Consider the following 16,897-nt stretch of genomic DNA (forward strand, 5'->3'; position numbering starts at 1 on the left):
CACAAGAATTGGAGGTGGTTTTACTGCAAGGAGGTGCCCTGTGACCGTCAGACTTTGATAATACAGCATTTGTCAGCTGAATGGAATCAACCCCAGTCTCCTTCACTTCTGTGATCCTACCTACCCTATGCACACCACCACACATCTTGCTTTGGCATGGTTTGAGAACAGGGTGACTGCATGTTGCTTAAATTACGCTTAAATGCTGCATGCGCTGTCTGTCTGTTCCGTACGCTCTCTGTCCAAGAGCTGAAGACCATTTTAAAGCTCAGAAAGCGGCAAAATTAAGTTCACAAATAGTCAACATTCACTAAGGACTGGGCAAAGAACACTCGAGCAAGACACAAGTTCTGTGTGTACGSAACGGTTACGGGCCCAAATTCTGCTGTCTTGATAAGCTACCTCAGCATTTTCATGAACATTTCTGCAGAGCTCTTATTATATGAAATAAGTGACTGTTCTTGCTTTTGTTCTCATCCACTTTGAAATAACTACAAAGAGATTATTTTATTACATTTTTTTTCTTCTTCCTCCTATAGGAAGCCCTAAAGGGCTCGACAGACATGAAAGCACCCAAACTACCCCAAATCGTCTGGTTATGAAAAAGGATTGAAATATTTTTTCACGAGAAACTATCACAGAATTCTCTTCTGCCAGGAGAAGCTATAACCATAAGCTTTTAAGAATCACTCTGTGTGGAGATAATAAAAATCAATATTACTGACAACTGTTCTTGTAAGCTGGGTATTATTACTACCTATAGAGGCTAACAATAACATGGAAGATTTCCAATTTATAAAGCTGCGTGGAATTCCTAGAACAAATTAGGCCATCTTAAAAAGGGGYGATTAAAATAAGAAGTAAAAATAGATTTACACTTGCATGTTTATTCCCTAGTGACAATCAGATTATTGTTCARTGCCTATGGACAATTTTTTGACTAACTCCTGCTTCAGCATTCACTACATCATCTACATTTTTCTGAGCAAAAATCTCAGTTACCCACTTCCTTAAAAACCTCTGCAAAACCAAAGCGGCGTAAAATTTTACTAGTAAGATACAGGATCCACCAATATTTCACACAGTTGGTTTGATCTACAGCTTACAGAGATGCCRTATTTCAAAGATGGTGTCACCATTCAATTAAATGAAGATAGAGTCAAGCTTTGGAGCACCTACATGTGATAGACACATCCTAGGAAAGGAAAGACAGTCTTTTGATGTATTTGATAGCCCTTTGTTTTGGGATGGTGGTGGCGGGGGTGGGRGGAAAAATCAATCTTCAATTTGTCACCACCCTCTCCAAAGTGAATGGAATGACTATCACTGGCCTGAATAAGACAAATGCCACCTGAACGCACTTCTCAAAATTAAGCAAGMAAGAAGGTCTGCTGGAAAGTGCTAGAAGGGTCTCACCTACTTCCATTTTTTTTCCAKCCAAGTCCAGAACTCTTTCCATGCAGAAGTCCAAAGAGAACAGGAAGATGATTGGCTAAGGCTATAAAAGTAATTCCTGACAAATAGCTGCTGTCATTAAAAGAAAACAAGCTACCCCTGCTCATTTATGTGAATGCCTTGTAGGAGATTTTTTTTGCACCTGCAGTCGGGAACACCACCTCCGYACACATTGCCTGCCCTGCTGAAGCCAAAAAGCCAGACTTTTCTTTTCTGGAAAAACTAGCTGGAAGCATAACCTTCACTAACTAGGTTAAGCCAGGCTAGTTAACTGTCTTCACATGGCGATACCCTAGGAGAACAGCATTGCTGTGCCCACATACAGAGGTAGCACAGTTAGCACCTTGCTCAACTCCTCCAGTGGAAACATGACATGGGGCTGTGGKGGGCAATAGTTTTGACCAAAGCGAGTTCCAAGCCTCAGCTAGCATCTCTACAGGCATAAAGACCAGCTTGGACAGGTGCTGAGAGGAAGTAACATTCCCTTGACATTGATTCTTGAAGCAGCAGCACTCCCTCCCCAACCATCACTTTACAAAAAGCCCTCCACACCACCTGCTCACTTTCCATTTTGCACCCTAGGCTTTTTAGTAGCCAAAAGCAGAGTGTCCCTGTCCTTGGCACGCAGCCCTAGTTTCAGAAGGAACACCACCACACGTCCTTGTGTTTCTGCCTACATCCATCTTTTGAAGAACAGGAGGGGAACCAACTTTGAGCCCGGCGGGCGAGAGGCCTTGCCCTGGAGGTGCTCGGAAGGACCCATCACTCCTCCCRCGGAGGCCAAGATCTGAGAGAAGGGGCCACTGGAGGAGGGAGCGGGTCAGCACACTATGGGACGAAATGAGCACGGTGCCATTTTTGGTCACACATGAGGATTAAAGCACCTCCTCAATGGTCACAAGTATTTATATTTTTTTCCATCGCAATCTCTCTAAGAGCTCATCAGCACCCGGAAGAAGGGCCAGTGGGGTCTCATCTCTCCTCTCTCCTTGCTCCCAGGTGTGTTGCCCCTGTTCCACCTCCTCTGATTCTGTACAGATCCTGCAGTAAGTTAATTCAGCTCGCTCACTGAAGAGGGGACTACTCCTGTGAGCTGCTCCCTCGTGGTCTGGGGCAAGTCAGGGCTTTGCCAGGTAAGTCTGATGAATTAACTTAGCTTCCAAGGACAAGCAGACAATAGTACAAAGTCTGATACTTCGGAGTACTGCATCTGCACATCACCAAAAAAGTAATAGTCATTAAACAGAAAAGAACAAAAGGTTGAACAGGTTTGGAAAACACTATAAGCTCAGTGAGAAAAAAGAAAGGCTACCAGTTTACTACTGAGTAGGACACTCAGTCTTGCTTTTCCTTCCCTTTTGCAGTAGATACTAAGCGGCCTGTCTAGACACAACCAAAGACTAAAAGGATTTAAGCTGTTCTGTGATACTAGTCCCTCAAACCACACTGTTATCAAAATAGTTAGCAAGGTTTTTTTTTTTTTTTTAAATCTGAAATACAGGTCACTTTTTCAGATGCCTAAAGGAGAATAAAATTAGCAAGAAAATTCAAAAGCAAAAATTTGTTTCAGGCATTTCATTGCAACTAATCTATTCATGTTCTCTCAATAGTCAATGTTAGAAGCACAGAAACCTGATTTGCTAATTTCCATGAAAATTAGCTATTAACTCACAGAACTTCTGATTTAAGTCATCTTTACCAGTGGCAATCATACTTTTCCTGAAGACACTAGCTCTGCCAGATGCAAATTTCATGCACAATAGTAATTTCTCCTGAAATTGTCAAGTTTCATCAGCTTGCTAGACTTCTGAAACAGCCATGACTCAAACAAACATCCACTGAGGATTTACAAATAGACTAGCATTTAAACATGAGGCTCAAGCGACTTGATACAAACATCACCGGGAAATCGGTGGTAACTGGTGAAGTTATCAAAAATTTACAAAAATAAGAACTCAGGGTTGTTACCAAATTTATCTGCATGCATTTAACCTCCTAATCAATCCATTGCCCCAGAGCATTTAAGCAAAGCATAGGTCTTTCTACTCAGTATACACAGAGCCTAGAACCCTAATTTAGGTACCCTGGTCACCTAGTGAAAAAGTGAAATTACATTTCATGAATATTGCTTTCAGGGGTTAAAAATCCACCAGTTTACTCGGGCCACTGATGTTTGAGCTTCCAAAGACCATCAAAAGTGGTATTAATCACTACCTGCAATGACTTATGAGCGCTACATGCAAAAGCAAAATAAAGACTGCAAAACCAAGAGACCTTAAACATTCTAGATTCTTTTAGTTTGTATCATTTAAAAATTCAGTAAGGGCTCGAATGAGTGACTGAGAACATTTAAATTACAGGAGCAACGCTTGCCAAGGCTCCAAACAAATGCCATTAAGAGAGTAATCAAATGCGCGTAAGAAAGCAGCCTTAGTATTAGAATATAAAAACCACAGCCCCTGTGTCCCCTGTTGTGACAAAAGCACCTATGTGCAGCTTTACAATCCAGCAGTTGCTTTACGCTGATACCCCCGTGTCTTTATGCTGGTGATCTATTTGCCTCAGGACAGCACAACTACGGAAGCAGAGGGAATACTTCTGACATAAGGAGCTACCTAAAAATAAACCAAGTCTTCCTCTTCAAGAGCTTAATTTAGGCAAAACTGCTAGTTAAAGCTGCATTGGAGGACATCCATGGGGGAYGCACTCCTCTGAGAAGGCAGATGCAGGGAACTGCGCTCAAACCAAGTAGGAATCCTACATTTTCCCCTCACAGCGTGCCTCCAGTTACATTGGCTGTACGGAAAAGGGAATTTTAAAGCCATCGGTCTCTTGATGCTATCTACGACTATGAAATATTTACAGTATGCAGATTTTTGAAAATTATGATGTTGTATCATCCTGAAAGAGCACTAAAATCATTATAAATCATTTTGTACAAGAAAGGATTGATGCCCTCATATGTCCGACACATCTGAAATTAGAAAAACTGGGATGCCAATAATAAAAATCATATTGATAAGTGAGCTGAATTCCTTTTGACTGACGCCCTCCTATTAGCAGAAACATTCAGTCTCTTGGGCCARTATTGGAAACAGTCGGTTACTGCTAGCTGCACAGCCTTGCAAACAGAATGAGGAGATAACAGCATAAAATGCAATGAATTGTTAATTTCATCATATTTTCCAGAGTCAAAAATAAAAGAAAACTCTTATTATTGAGCGAGAGGACTCAAAAATATTTTTCTCATGAAAGGAAGCCACAATTCTCTCAAAGCAACAAGTTCCTCTGCCCAAAGAGTATCCTGACCTCAGAGGACGTCCTAATGGCTTTTCAGAGTTGTCATTTCTCRTGTTTCCAAAATGAACCTTAAATGACCTCTAGAAATGAATAAAAGTCATGTGGTTGAGCCACCACGATGGCGGTGGCTTTGAAAGCTTCTCAAGGGTTTACAAAACCTAGCCACATCTGAAGGACGTGCCAAAAGGCCCAACACAGTAGCTTCCTCTGCTAAATTTCAAGGTTCTGTTCCAACATACAAAGACGTTACAGAAAAGGTCACTAACATTTCTTAGTGCTGCCAACTGGTGCTTTCTCCCTTTGCCTTGTTCTTGGGAACTGCTGCGATAGCTTGAATGAAGTCTAAAATGGAAACAAGATCAGCCAAGGGCCCCCATCCACCATGGGAAACTGCACCCCCAAAAGAAAGCGCCGGTGTTAGAGGCAGCTGAAGGTGGGTTCTGAACGGCAAGGACGAGGTGGCTTTACGGTGAGCTGCGCCCAGCAGGCCTTCCACACCACCAGAAACACTTCAGGAAGGAGGGCTGGGGCCAGCATGCACATATGGAGGACGACGCGCTGAGTAGTGTTCTGCATACGCTAGGGTTAATGATTTGTTTTCAGCATACTGTGACAAGCAGCATTCAAGGCTTAAGTAGTAGTAATCAAACAGAGCAAAACAAACCCCTGCAAATTAGTGACGAAATGTTGCTTTCCACGCCCATTCAATTCCACCTGAAAATATCCAAGACTTCCTTTCTTACCTGTGTTCCCATCCCCACTCTCCATCGATGGTTTACTGGTTTCTGACGGATTGTTCATTCTTGAGTCTGCATTAAAACAGAAGTGAAAGATATCAAGTAACAGAGAAAACAGAACAAAACAAAAAACACATTGAAAAAGACCCACACCTACTGCTATATTCTTGTTCAAAAAGCAAAGAATAGAGCACACCAAAAATCTTGACACCTACTTCACCCTAACTCACCTTACTGGACAACACAGAGTATGTCCCAGATGCAGCAGAAAACCCTGGATTTTCCAGTTAAATGCTCTTTCAAATTATGTATGTCATTATCCACATATGTGAAAACATGGTGTTAAGGAACTAAAGGACATAATGTTGAAGGGCCAAGTCTACAAATCTACGAATTTTCAGCAGAGTGAAACAGTCACAGAAGAGAAGAAACAATAAAGATTCCAAAATGCTACATCAGACCACCATGGCCTAAGTTATTTTTCCACAAGGAAAGGAAATCCAGTTGTTTTAATTTAAGATGCCATTATCTATTTCTAAATTTTCATTTTACAGGAGTGCCACTGATGTTAACCTAGCTGGTATTCCCTACATATTTTTTAAATCTAGAGTTTYGCACATTTTCTCTTCCTACTCCCTCTCAATGAATCTATTGAAAAGTCTGCCCTCAGTTTCAAAGCTTGTCGGCTCCACACAGTGCAGTGCAGAGGGCCTCTCCAGATGGCAGACAGAGAATATAGAATATACACACAGGAATCTATACAGCTGTTCTCTACATAGCGCCAGCTCTCCAGCTTATTACCTCCTCCTTCCTCTGCACCAGCCTCAGCGTAGCACATTAGCACAAACCACGACTAGAAGAACCTGAAGCCAGACCAATTGATAAAATGAGGTATAAGCAAATCCTTGCAGCCACTCTCCCATTCCCATAACCTGTTAAATGGGAGCTCAATCACCTACGAGCAAACTTCTCAGTCCAGGATATTCTCTTGCTAGGGATATTTAATGTCACTGACATTAACCTGCTTCCAKCAAGGCAGTAATGTCCAAAATCCCAGAGGGTGGAAAGAGAATGGAGCGACTGTGTTAACTGCTGTATCTTCTCCCCAAATACTTCCAAGGGTTCCCGGATCCTTCACTGCTTGGCAGAGTATAGAGGAGCTAAAAAGGAGCAGCCGCTGTGTAGCTGTGTTCAGCACTGCTCTTGCGGTGCCATCCTTGGGACATGAGAGCCAGGGAAAGGTGACCCAGGCATGAACAAAACTCCAGGACCGAAGCGGTYAATGCTCGAGTGACACGTGAGTCACAGGGAGCTTTGTCTGCGAGCAAGAAGTAGAAAGAAAAGAATGGAAAGCATATTAAATTTAGAAGAACTTCAGCATGCTCTAAGGAAAATCAATGTAAGGTGTACCAATATTTTCAAAAGCAACAATTTTCCCTCCAAACAAATACTGAGCTTCACCAAGTAGAGGCTTGGAAAATCCACAGGACAAATGAGAACCTTTCCCTAACAACTTAATTGGCTTCTCCAGAGTCTCCACAAGTCTCCAGAAGTGTCTGTGACTAGGAGCAACCTTCTGAACATGAGCCACATCTAAAAGGCACCTGAAGGGGCTTGAGACATGTCTCGATTGGTGTTCCTCCCTCCAGCAAGGCAGATATGCTGCACTGCTTTTCCAAGCAGGGAGCAGGAGGAGACACGCGGTGCCCCTGACCCACATGGAGCAGAGGGCCAAGGTTTGGCCCTGTTCCTCCTGGGACGTGCTTGGCAGATTCCAGGTAAATGTTCCCACCTCGTCAGGCAGCCTTCGCAGGCAGGGATAGAAACTATCACTTCCTAACTCCTTATTCTCCTTATTATTACACTGGCTACGCAAGACATAGGTTATTTTGGCTGCTACTCCTTGCTATTGTATCTGTATGTAAACCAAATTTAAACTACATATTTTTATGTAGCAGTTGTGCATTCCTCATTGTTGTGGTAAGGGCACAGCACGTTTATTTAAATTGATTGTAGGCAACATTCATTTGACAGACAGCATTAATTTGCTCCTTGACGCACAGCTGGCTACTGAAATTAGTTTGGGTTCAGAGAGAAGTTAATGGGCAGCCCGCTCTTCGGACCCCAGGTGAGGAGTGTGYAGCCAGCAGGAAAAAGAGCAAAAGGAGCCTAAAAGTCATTCATATATAGATGGACAGATAAAAACATACATAAATATACGTATCCATTTGGTGGAAAAGAGCTAACTTGTGCCCTCCGATATATCCTCCACCCTCTAGCCCAACAAGGAGAGCTCCTGCCAGGGCTGATCACAGGTTCYTGGGGCCACCTCTGAGGAACACGGGACCCGACCTTTGGAAGCTCTCGCAAGTTGAGYGCGAGGCTGGGCCTCCCGTGCTCATCTGCTGGGCAGACGGGAGCGCTGGAGCCACCGTGTGGGACCCTCCTGGTGGTGGCTGGAGCCAGCGGCCCTGCAGGCGACACGGCTGCCCCGCGCACGGCGCCCCAGGCCACCAGGGAACGGTCCCTGCGCGCGACGGGGCTCAATGGCAAGGGGCTGGAAAGCCCCTTTTGGCCGAGCAGCAAGTTCCCGCGGGACAGAGTTCCAGCTGCCCGGAGCCCTGGGCGTAACGCGACCCCAGGGGGGCTCTCTCTTGGGCTACACTGCAAGGAAAACCCTTTTTAGGTTTTCAGGGTTTGCTGGTGCAAGACAGGCACGTAAAACTCGAATTGAAGCAGCGTGGCTAAATTGGGTTTTAGTGTGAGGATTCATCCCTGACACAGACAAAACTGATACTAGAAAAAAGGCAGCAAGTCTGATGAAGGAGCATCACGCAGCACTGCTGAGGGTCCAGCACCCCTTACTTCACCAGCTCACTGTTTCTTGTTCAGTGTGGGCTTTCTGCATGGAAAATATCCAGACCAACACTGCTGTTTCCCCGGCAAATACTGTGACAACCATCCAAAGCCTGAAACTGCTACCATCAAAATATACACATATATCTGCATCTTCAGGATGTAGAACCTATAGATTCATCGCACAGCTAGTAAAACAAAGATGATTTGGTTTAAAGCTCATGGCCAGGAAGCTTAGGAGCTCTCTGATGAGAACAAAAGAATAACCTGAATAATGGATAAGTTAAAAGAATAAACAAATCAAGTGGGCTAAAGAAAGTCTTCATGCCCTCATCTCTTTCCACTACCTCCTCCYCCCTTTCAGACCTTTCTGGGGTTTCAAATAAAGGCCCCGGGCTACAAGTTTCTGCCAACATTATCTAAAAACAAACTTCACAGGAGGAAGGATCGAAAGCAGCAGGTGCGTGATTGAAATCAACCTCTCAGGAGCCAATATATGCAGCGCTGCTGCTCTGCTTGCGCAGCGGCGTCACACGAGGCAGCCCTGTGCCAGCCTTCACGGGCCCCAGGAACGGCTCCAAAGGTATCCAGAGGGAAGGAAAAGCAGATCCGGGACGAACCCTTAGCAGTAGGAATTGTGCCTATCTAGTAAAACACAGGAAAATCKAAATGCGGAATTTCATTAACTGTTTCCTTTCAGCCATTACTGTGAAATTGCCTCATATTCCATCAGAAGCAGCAGAAGGGACTCGCTGATCCACTCGGCTGAGCAAAAATTCAGCCCGAGTGAAAAGATACTAAACACTCAGTAAATCACTTGGAAGTTTACAGTAGRAATTCATTTTCAGAGAATCACTTCAAGTTTAGAAAATAATTTTGGATGTCTGCTTTAAAGCGCACTGTCTTCAATCATCTGTGACCTTTTATAATGGAAGCAAAGGAAAGAAAAGAGTTCTTTATGCTGGGCTTTGGGAAAAAGAGCTTTGAAAATAACCATTTCTGCCAAACTGGGGCAATCAATTATTATAAATAAAAATTACTCAGAGAAGAAATTAAAGCTGATCAGTCCTGCAGTCCTAATGGCATCGCAGCCCTGCAAGCACCTTATCCCCGTAACCTTAGGCACAGCTTGCAGCGGTATCAATGGCAACCACTGTGGACTCCACCTTATTTGCTGCTACGCGTGAAGAACCTTGCTAGTACCTTAAAAATACATCATGCACGTCCTGCTGGAGAACACGCTCAAYACAGCTAGGAAAGCCTTTCACGCTGGGACTCGCTCGCTTATTTTTCTTCGTGTTTTACTATTCAAGAGGCAGGGACGTGCGAGGCGAGTCCTCCGTCTCAATGTTTGCTACAAGGCAACAGCTTCTGCGATGTGAAATCCTAACCGTGAGAGGTCTGCACCAAGAGCACGAGAGCACGCGAGTGTAACAGCACGTATCTTTTCCTGTGCAGAGGAAAAGCCTCCTCCCGGATGGGAAGACATGCACCTCCCTGATTAGCCCTATCCCTATCGGGGGTTCTTGCTGCTGATCCAGTGGCGAGCTCGAGCCTTCCCCGGCGCCCCTGCAGCCTCTGCAGACGCGATGACGCCGCGACGCTCGGGCAGCCTCACACCCTCCATTTCCATATTAAACGCCGCCGAGCGAGAGCTGGGCTGGTACCCACCTAGAACGTAGTCGCTGCAGTCCAGCATTGCTGCGGGATCCTCCGCACGGCCAGGGAGTCCGAGGCAAGGGAGGGTGTCGATCCCTACCAAACCTACCCTAGCGCTCGCAAGGCAGCGAGCCGGGCAGTGGGGAGGTGGGCGAAGCGGCACAACTTCAGCTACACCATAGCGATCTTCAACTGAAGGGGGAAACTTCGGTTGCTCGCTGGAGTTTTAGTCTCTCCTCCTAGCTGTGTCTGACATTGTCAAGGCGACTGAAGCGTGAAAAGTTCCCCTTTTTGTAATAAAATAGAAACAAAGATTGCAGCTGGCAGTTTCCATAATGAAGCTTAATCAGTATGCGCCTGATTAGGGCCTTATGCAAATCTCCCCTCGTTAGCACAGCAGCCAGCACTTTGAAGTCCATGAACAATTCATTTGCAGAGTACACTGAAAGCGCTCCCTGCATAATTTAAATTGTGGTATAAATATTTATCAGCTCATTTGCATATTAATTGGCAGTGCATGAAGGGAAAAATTATCTCCCAAGTGCCAGCATAATAATTAGGGAACAAAATGAAATTTCTTCCAATAGCTTGGCTTCCCAGCCCCAACTTGAGCACAGTACCACAGGGGAGCAGCGAGGGGAAGGAGACAGAGTTCTGTTCAAATGCCACCGAAATGACACGTACAAATTAGAAACAAGTCTGCAGACTTAAGCACCTTTAATCTTATTCCTGCTGGCAACAATAACTTCAATAATAAAGGGGATTTGGAAAAAAAAAAACAGAAAAAAAAAGAAAGAAAAAGAAGGAAAAAAAACTTTCTACACAATCCAAATAAGCCCAAGAAAACAATTAGCAAGGTAGAGGCCGAATGCGGGGCTGTCAGCGCGCGCGGCGCTCGCACATGTGCATGGAGCTCCCCACACGCGAGCACGGCTGGCAGCGGGCCGCGCTGCTCGGCGAGGAGGGCCACGCTGCTCGGCGAGGAGGGCCGCGCTGCTCGGCCAGGAGGGCCGCGCTGCTCGGCGAGCAGGGCCGCGCTGCTCGGCGAGGAGGGCCGCGCCACTCGGCGAGGAGGGCCGCGCCACTCGGCGAGGAGGGCCGCGCCGCTCGGCCAGGAGGGCAGCGCTGCTCAGCCAGGAGGGCCGCGCCACTCGGCGAGGAGGGCCGCGCTGCTCGGCCAGGAGGGCAGTGCTGCTCGGTGAGCAGGGCCGCGCCGCTCGGCGAGGAGGGCAGCGCTGCTCGGCAAGCAGGGCCGCGCTGCTCGGCGAGGAGGGCCGCGCTGCTCGGCGAGGAGGGCCGCGCTGCTCGGCGAGAGGGCCGCGCTGCTCGGCGAGCAGGGCCGCGCTGCTCGGCGAGAGGGCCGCGCTCGCGCAGCCGAGGGCCGCGGGGCTCTCAGCGGCTGCAGGGCCTGGCTGTTCAGCTCCTGGTAGTGCCTTTGCCGTGGTGGTAGCAGCGCGTGTGTCAAGCACTATGCAGCATTTGACACCCGTTAATCAATCTCCACTGAAATCTGCATGGATGTAGTTGTTCCGGACCACACAGACACACAAAACCTTGCCCACTATGAACCACTTCCACAAGTGCACACCAAAGAGATGAATGAAGCTTACTATGGAGCTGGACATCTTTAAAGCGACATTTTTATATCCAGGTTGCATCTTTGAACCACCTTTGAGAATCAGCACACTTGCTAATGGCCCATGCAACAGACTGGAGGAATGGGGAATAGGAAAGAGGCTTTAGTTTTAGTCTAGGGCGGCATCAATGCCCCATTCCTAAAGTGCTCCATAGAATTAAACATACTGAAGAACTGTAAACCTAGAATAAATCACTTTAAATGCTTTGTTTACCATTCAAATTCCAGCTTCTAAAGCAGCAGGGCATTTATACATGAATAAGTGTAAGATGCACATCACCACATTTAACATTCCACAATCCCATCATGGACAGAATGTGTGATGATCAATGCTGAGGACTACAGGCTTTGGGCCTCCCATTTACATATTATAATGAGAATTTAAAAATAATAATAATCTTTTAAGATAGCTGTGCCTCTGTCCTCCTGAAGTGAATTCACACATCATCTCTCCGAACAAGAGAGGGAGCAAGACAGAAGGGACTTTTCAGTCATCTGGTACCGACTGAAATTTATTTCTATGCTTGACCTCTTCTTCTGTTCAGGTTCATATCTCTACTTAACACACGATGTTCCCCACTATATATTTAACATGAATGATCTGCACTTGAAGAAGATGATAAGAAGGGAAGGTGTCGCTCACTGCAGGGACACAGCTGCGTGCCCAAGAGGCTGCCCCGACACCGTGTTGCCACCTTGGTTTCCTGCTCACTCAGGGGTCCTGTTAAGACCCCTGAGGTGCCTGGCCACGGCGCAGAGCCCTTCCTTCGGGGGGCTGCCCTCTTGTGCAGGCGCCTGCGCTGCCACAGCAGCCCTTGGCTCCACCAGCGCAGCGTGGACACAGGCGGCACTTACGGGTAAGCCGAGCGCTTGCCAGCGCGGGCGCCAGCCGCGGGAGCGGCCGAGCCCTCGGCAGCGGGGCCGGAGGGCAGCGGCGGCAGCCCCGGCACGCGGCCCGGCCGCGGGGCTGCACCCAGGTGCAGCGCCGGGGCAGGCGGGCGCAGGAAGCGGCCGTTAGAAGCGGCTGCGTGCGGCCGCGGACAGCGACAGCAAGCACCGGAATAAGCAAGCGGTAAACAAGGGCCAGGGAAGGAGGGCCCTGAGGCAGCGGCAGCAAATGCTCTGGTGGCAGCTCGGTGCTGCTCGGCATCCGTAACATCAACACCAGCTCGGCGGCTAACAGGCAAAGAGCAGTTTACTGGCCAGTCTCATTTGGCTTTTTTCGTACAAATACCACCTCCCACGCAGAGATACACTTGAAATGCAACCCCGTATTAACCCTATGCTTATCAAAATAAAACCTTATGCATAGAGTACCCAAACTCAACTTGGCAAAACACAGACTTTTCTTCCAGTGAGCAGGGCAGTCTTAACTTTATCTTCCCTATTGCCTAAGTGCAAAGTTTTGGACTAAATACCTATAAATACATTATCTTCCATATCTTCTCACTTCAGATGAATGTTTTTGCTTYGCTGTTTCTCCCACCAACATGGCACTATTTATTCAGTTCTAGTGTCTACGCTTGTCAGGTCTCTTACTTTTTGCTTCCCCCTTCAGGTTACACAGTCCTTGGCTAGACCTGCCTTTGTGYCTTCTCTATGGTCTCCTCTTTCTTTCCCTCCCCACCCCCGCCATTTATTACACCCACACCACAGACTGCAAATTTGTTAGGACACAATCTGTATGATGTCCTCAAAACAAAGTTAWCACCCACTGTCATACAGACTTAAGCACACACATGTACACGCAGGTACACACACACACACACACACATATATATATATAAAACTGAATGATATAAATGGCAACTATTATTGCCAGCTACATGGAAAAGATTTTAAAGCCTTGGCTTTGATGGTATCCACMATTTTTTTTGCAATTACAGACAAGGCAGATTTAAAGACAAAATTATTACCAACATTCTCCCCTTCCAACACCTTTACAGGGGACAAAAGTTCTTCATCCTTAGAGGGATGCGTTTCCATGCACGAGCCGGGTGCCATTTCCACCCTGTCCTTGGGGACAGCAGGGCACGGGCGGCCCAGGCAGCTGTGCCTGACGGGAGCGCCCTTTAGGAGCCCGCCTAGCAGCTCCTTGCCCATCCAACAGGCCTCCTGCCCTCCTTGCTTGACTCCTTTCCTGTGGGAATGCCGGACCCTGAGCTTGGAGGGTGTCCAACACGCCAGGCGCTGGGGTGTCGCCTCCAGGCGCTGTCCTGGGCGGATGCAGGGAAGCGCCGCGCGCCGCTCAGCCCAGCACACYGCCATGCCGCCTCCCTGGGGGCAACCGCCTCTCCTACGCTCCATCCTCAAGAAGCCCTGGAAAAGGTGGCTCACGGAAGCTCGGAAAACAGCGCACGACTGGGCCCTGTGTCGAGGAACCCTGGAAATGCTCGGGACGGGGCGGCTCTCCGCGCGGCGCGGCGGCCCAGAGCAGCAGAGGGGCCCTGGCCCTAACCTTGCACGGCTCAGAGCTCCTACATGTGCACTCAAGACGTTTCCAGGCCTCCCCGCACAGGGTAAATGCGACCTAATAAATATTTCATCAACCAGAACTCCAATGAGTTACAGAAAACACCACATACTCCAATAAAGTAAACTTACTGAGGGTGGCACAATCTTCTTAGAGTAATTATGGACAAACAGCAGTTAAAACTGCAGCTGAGCTCTAATTTAGCTACAGCCTTTCTCTAACAAAATTGATTTTATCTGGAAATTGCTAAGTTTGTGTCAAAACCCAAAGGGCAGTTTTCTGGAAAAGTCAAATAAAATTGGCCTGGTTTAGAATTACAGGTCATCACAAAATTACTATGAATTGAAATTTTAGTCTATAGCTAATTTAACTTCTCACAAACTCAAAACACAACTGTTCTTTCAAACTTTCCATGACATAAATTGTCTTTAAAATTCTTTCATTCTTTATTTGAACAGAATCAGGCACGGGGATGACTAAACAGGAACACTAAATATCTCATCACGAGAGGACAACAGCCAGGCACAGGCAGCTCACGTACCAGCGCAGAGCTCTGTTGCAGTGCCTTCGTGTTCATTTAAATCAGTCATTTTTCATCTACAGGGTGCAGCAAGTACAGGTTAATAACATCATCGTGACCGTTAGAAAACTGCGATCATGCCCAGCTTACAGCAGACTGCAACCATAGGGAGAGGGGCAAAGAAAGACCATGGGTGGCTGGGGGGGATAGAAAGGGAAAGAAAAGACAGCAACTTCAGCCAAAGTTACAGTGTCACCAACTGGGTCTTACTTAACACTCCTGCCTAACGCTGTCATCCTGGCTTGGCCGTTCCCGCACTGCCTACAAGTTAGAGCATGTAAGAAAGTATCACGCTTAGATCCACATAAAAGTTTTGCTGTTTTTTTTTCCATTTTGTCTAATGTTATCTTTTCAGGAGCAAAGGATATGAATTCAGTGCAAGTTTAATAAGCCTACAACACAGCAAACCCTTTGTGTTCAAAAACACAACTTTGATCCATGAAACAGTCATAACATTTGCTTAGAAATCATGGAATATTTTTGAGAAGTAACAAACATTGGCTCTTTACATCTTCTGATTTAAGAGCTCATGTTTCACTCATTATGTTTTCAAGGTTTTCATCRCTACCACATAATGGCTTGAGATGCTTTTATTTTTACACTAAATGCCAAGTGTGTCATAAGGACTCACTCCAGGAACTTGATTCAAGGGAAAAAAAAAATCAGACTATTTGAGAACAGCAGATTGGGGTTATTTAACTAGTACATTGCATCTACCACAAAGCAACATTTTTCCATAGCTGCAAGAAGGCTCTCACCTACTTTTAGTTTAACTAAAAATTAACATAAAAGTTGAGCAAGTCATGCTTTGATTCCACCACATTCGAGGCGTGGATTTGTACYGGTGGACCACATATTCATTTCCTAGTAAACTTGCACCTAAAAGGAGCGTTACAAGSTTGTGCAGAAATCTTTTTCAAACACTAAAACCTTTTTAAGTGTAAAAATTTGAAGGGACCCATAAAGCTTTTGAGCTTTTATTCACAAACATTTAAGTGGGTCTCACTTTCAAGTTTCKCACTTGTCAAAGCTCGAATACTTGACGCTGACAAATATTAAACATCTGGAGCACCCGTGTATGGCCTCGCCAACACAGGCGCCATTCTTTGCTTACTCTTACAAGATTTGCAAGCAGCACAGTGCTCCTCAGAGGAGCCCTGCAGGAGACAACGCAGTGCAGAAGGATTGGGAAAGGAAGAGTGATGTGAAATTGCCCCAAGAAAGTGCAGGCGAGGGCTGGGAACTGCATCTGCAGCACGTGGGGGATTCGACGGGCGGAAGGGCCCTGGCCSAGGAGCCCGAGGGCTCTGGGACTCCGGGCACCCCTGGGGGGCCCAGGCCAAGCCCTGCGCGGGGGCAAAGCCGGGCCCTGCGCGCTCCTGGCCCCGCGGGCTCCGGTCCCTCCCCGCCGCATGCTGGCACAGTCGCCTCGTGCTGCGGCGGTGGTTCTGGGAACGCTCCTGTCACCCACGCGGTGGCCGCTGTCAGCATGAGGCTCCCACGCGGAGCTTGGAAAATAAGCACAGCTTGTGCCAGCGAGCCCAGGGCACCCTTGGCCATTCTGCCCGCACGCCCCGAGCAAGAAGGGTGGCATAAGCACTGCTCCTTTCAGGTTGGTATCACAAGCCATGGTAAAAATACCAAGGACCGCTCTTGGAGCCAAGCAGGTAAGCGCCACCTGAGCACAGAGCAGCATCACTGATCCAGGCTCAGGTTTAACTGCCGTCCTCAAGTTAGCATCTGTATGATCTACTGCATCTGTGAAGCAGCCCTGTAGGGGCATTCCAGAAAGCAGTCGCTTTCCCGCCCTGTGCCCAGTCTCCTAATGAGGACAAGTTCCCAGAACTTAAAAACATTATTTTTAAGGTTACCTGCAAATGAAAATACAATACATTATACAAATGTGCCATTCCCCCTTCCTCTGCTCTGATAAAGTGGTAATTACCAGCCTCACTTGATGAATAGGGGCTCTACAAAGAGTAGACTAATTCAGTATATGACTTAACAACCATGCAATTCGGCTCAATTCAAATCCCAGAGCCTCCAACACTACTTGCCATTAAATATACTACAGTTCACTCTCAAAATACATAAATCAAAGTCAGCAGGGCAAGTTTCTTACGCTTTCTGCAGGAGCCCTCAAAAACTGCAGCAGGGACAGAATGACAACTAGAGCTAAATACYAAGCGCCTAGTGAACAA

At 46.8% G+C, this 16,897-nt stretch overlaps 1 protein-coding gene across 1 annotated transcript in view; it reads right to left on the reverse strand.

Moving 5' to 3' along the window:
• POU2F1 (POU class 2 homeobox 1) overlaps positions 1-5,562 on the reverse strand; it is a 42,501-nt gene extending 36,939 nt beyond the window's left edge. The window contains exon 1 of the mRNA XM_026038564.1: positions 5,499-5,562. Coding sequence (XP_025894349.1) covers positions 5,499-5,556 — 58 coding nt within the window. The 5' untranslated portion in view covers positions 5,557-5,562. The remainder of the gene's footprint in view (positions 1-5,498) is intronic.
• Between the last annotated feature and the right edge of the window lie 11,335 nt (positions 5,563-16,897).

The sequence above is a fragment of the Nothoprocta perdicaria genome, unplaced genomic scaffold (genome assembly GCF_003342845.1).
Source record: "Nothoprocta perdicaria isolate Ctin4 unplaced genomic scaffold, notPer1 scaffold_212, whole genome shotgun sequence".
In the NCBI taxonomy this organism is placed as follows: Eukaryota; Metazoa; Chordata; class Aves; order Tinamiformes; family Tinamidae; genus Nothoprocta; species Nothoprocta perdicaria.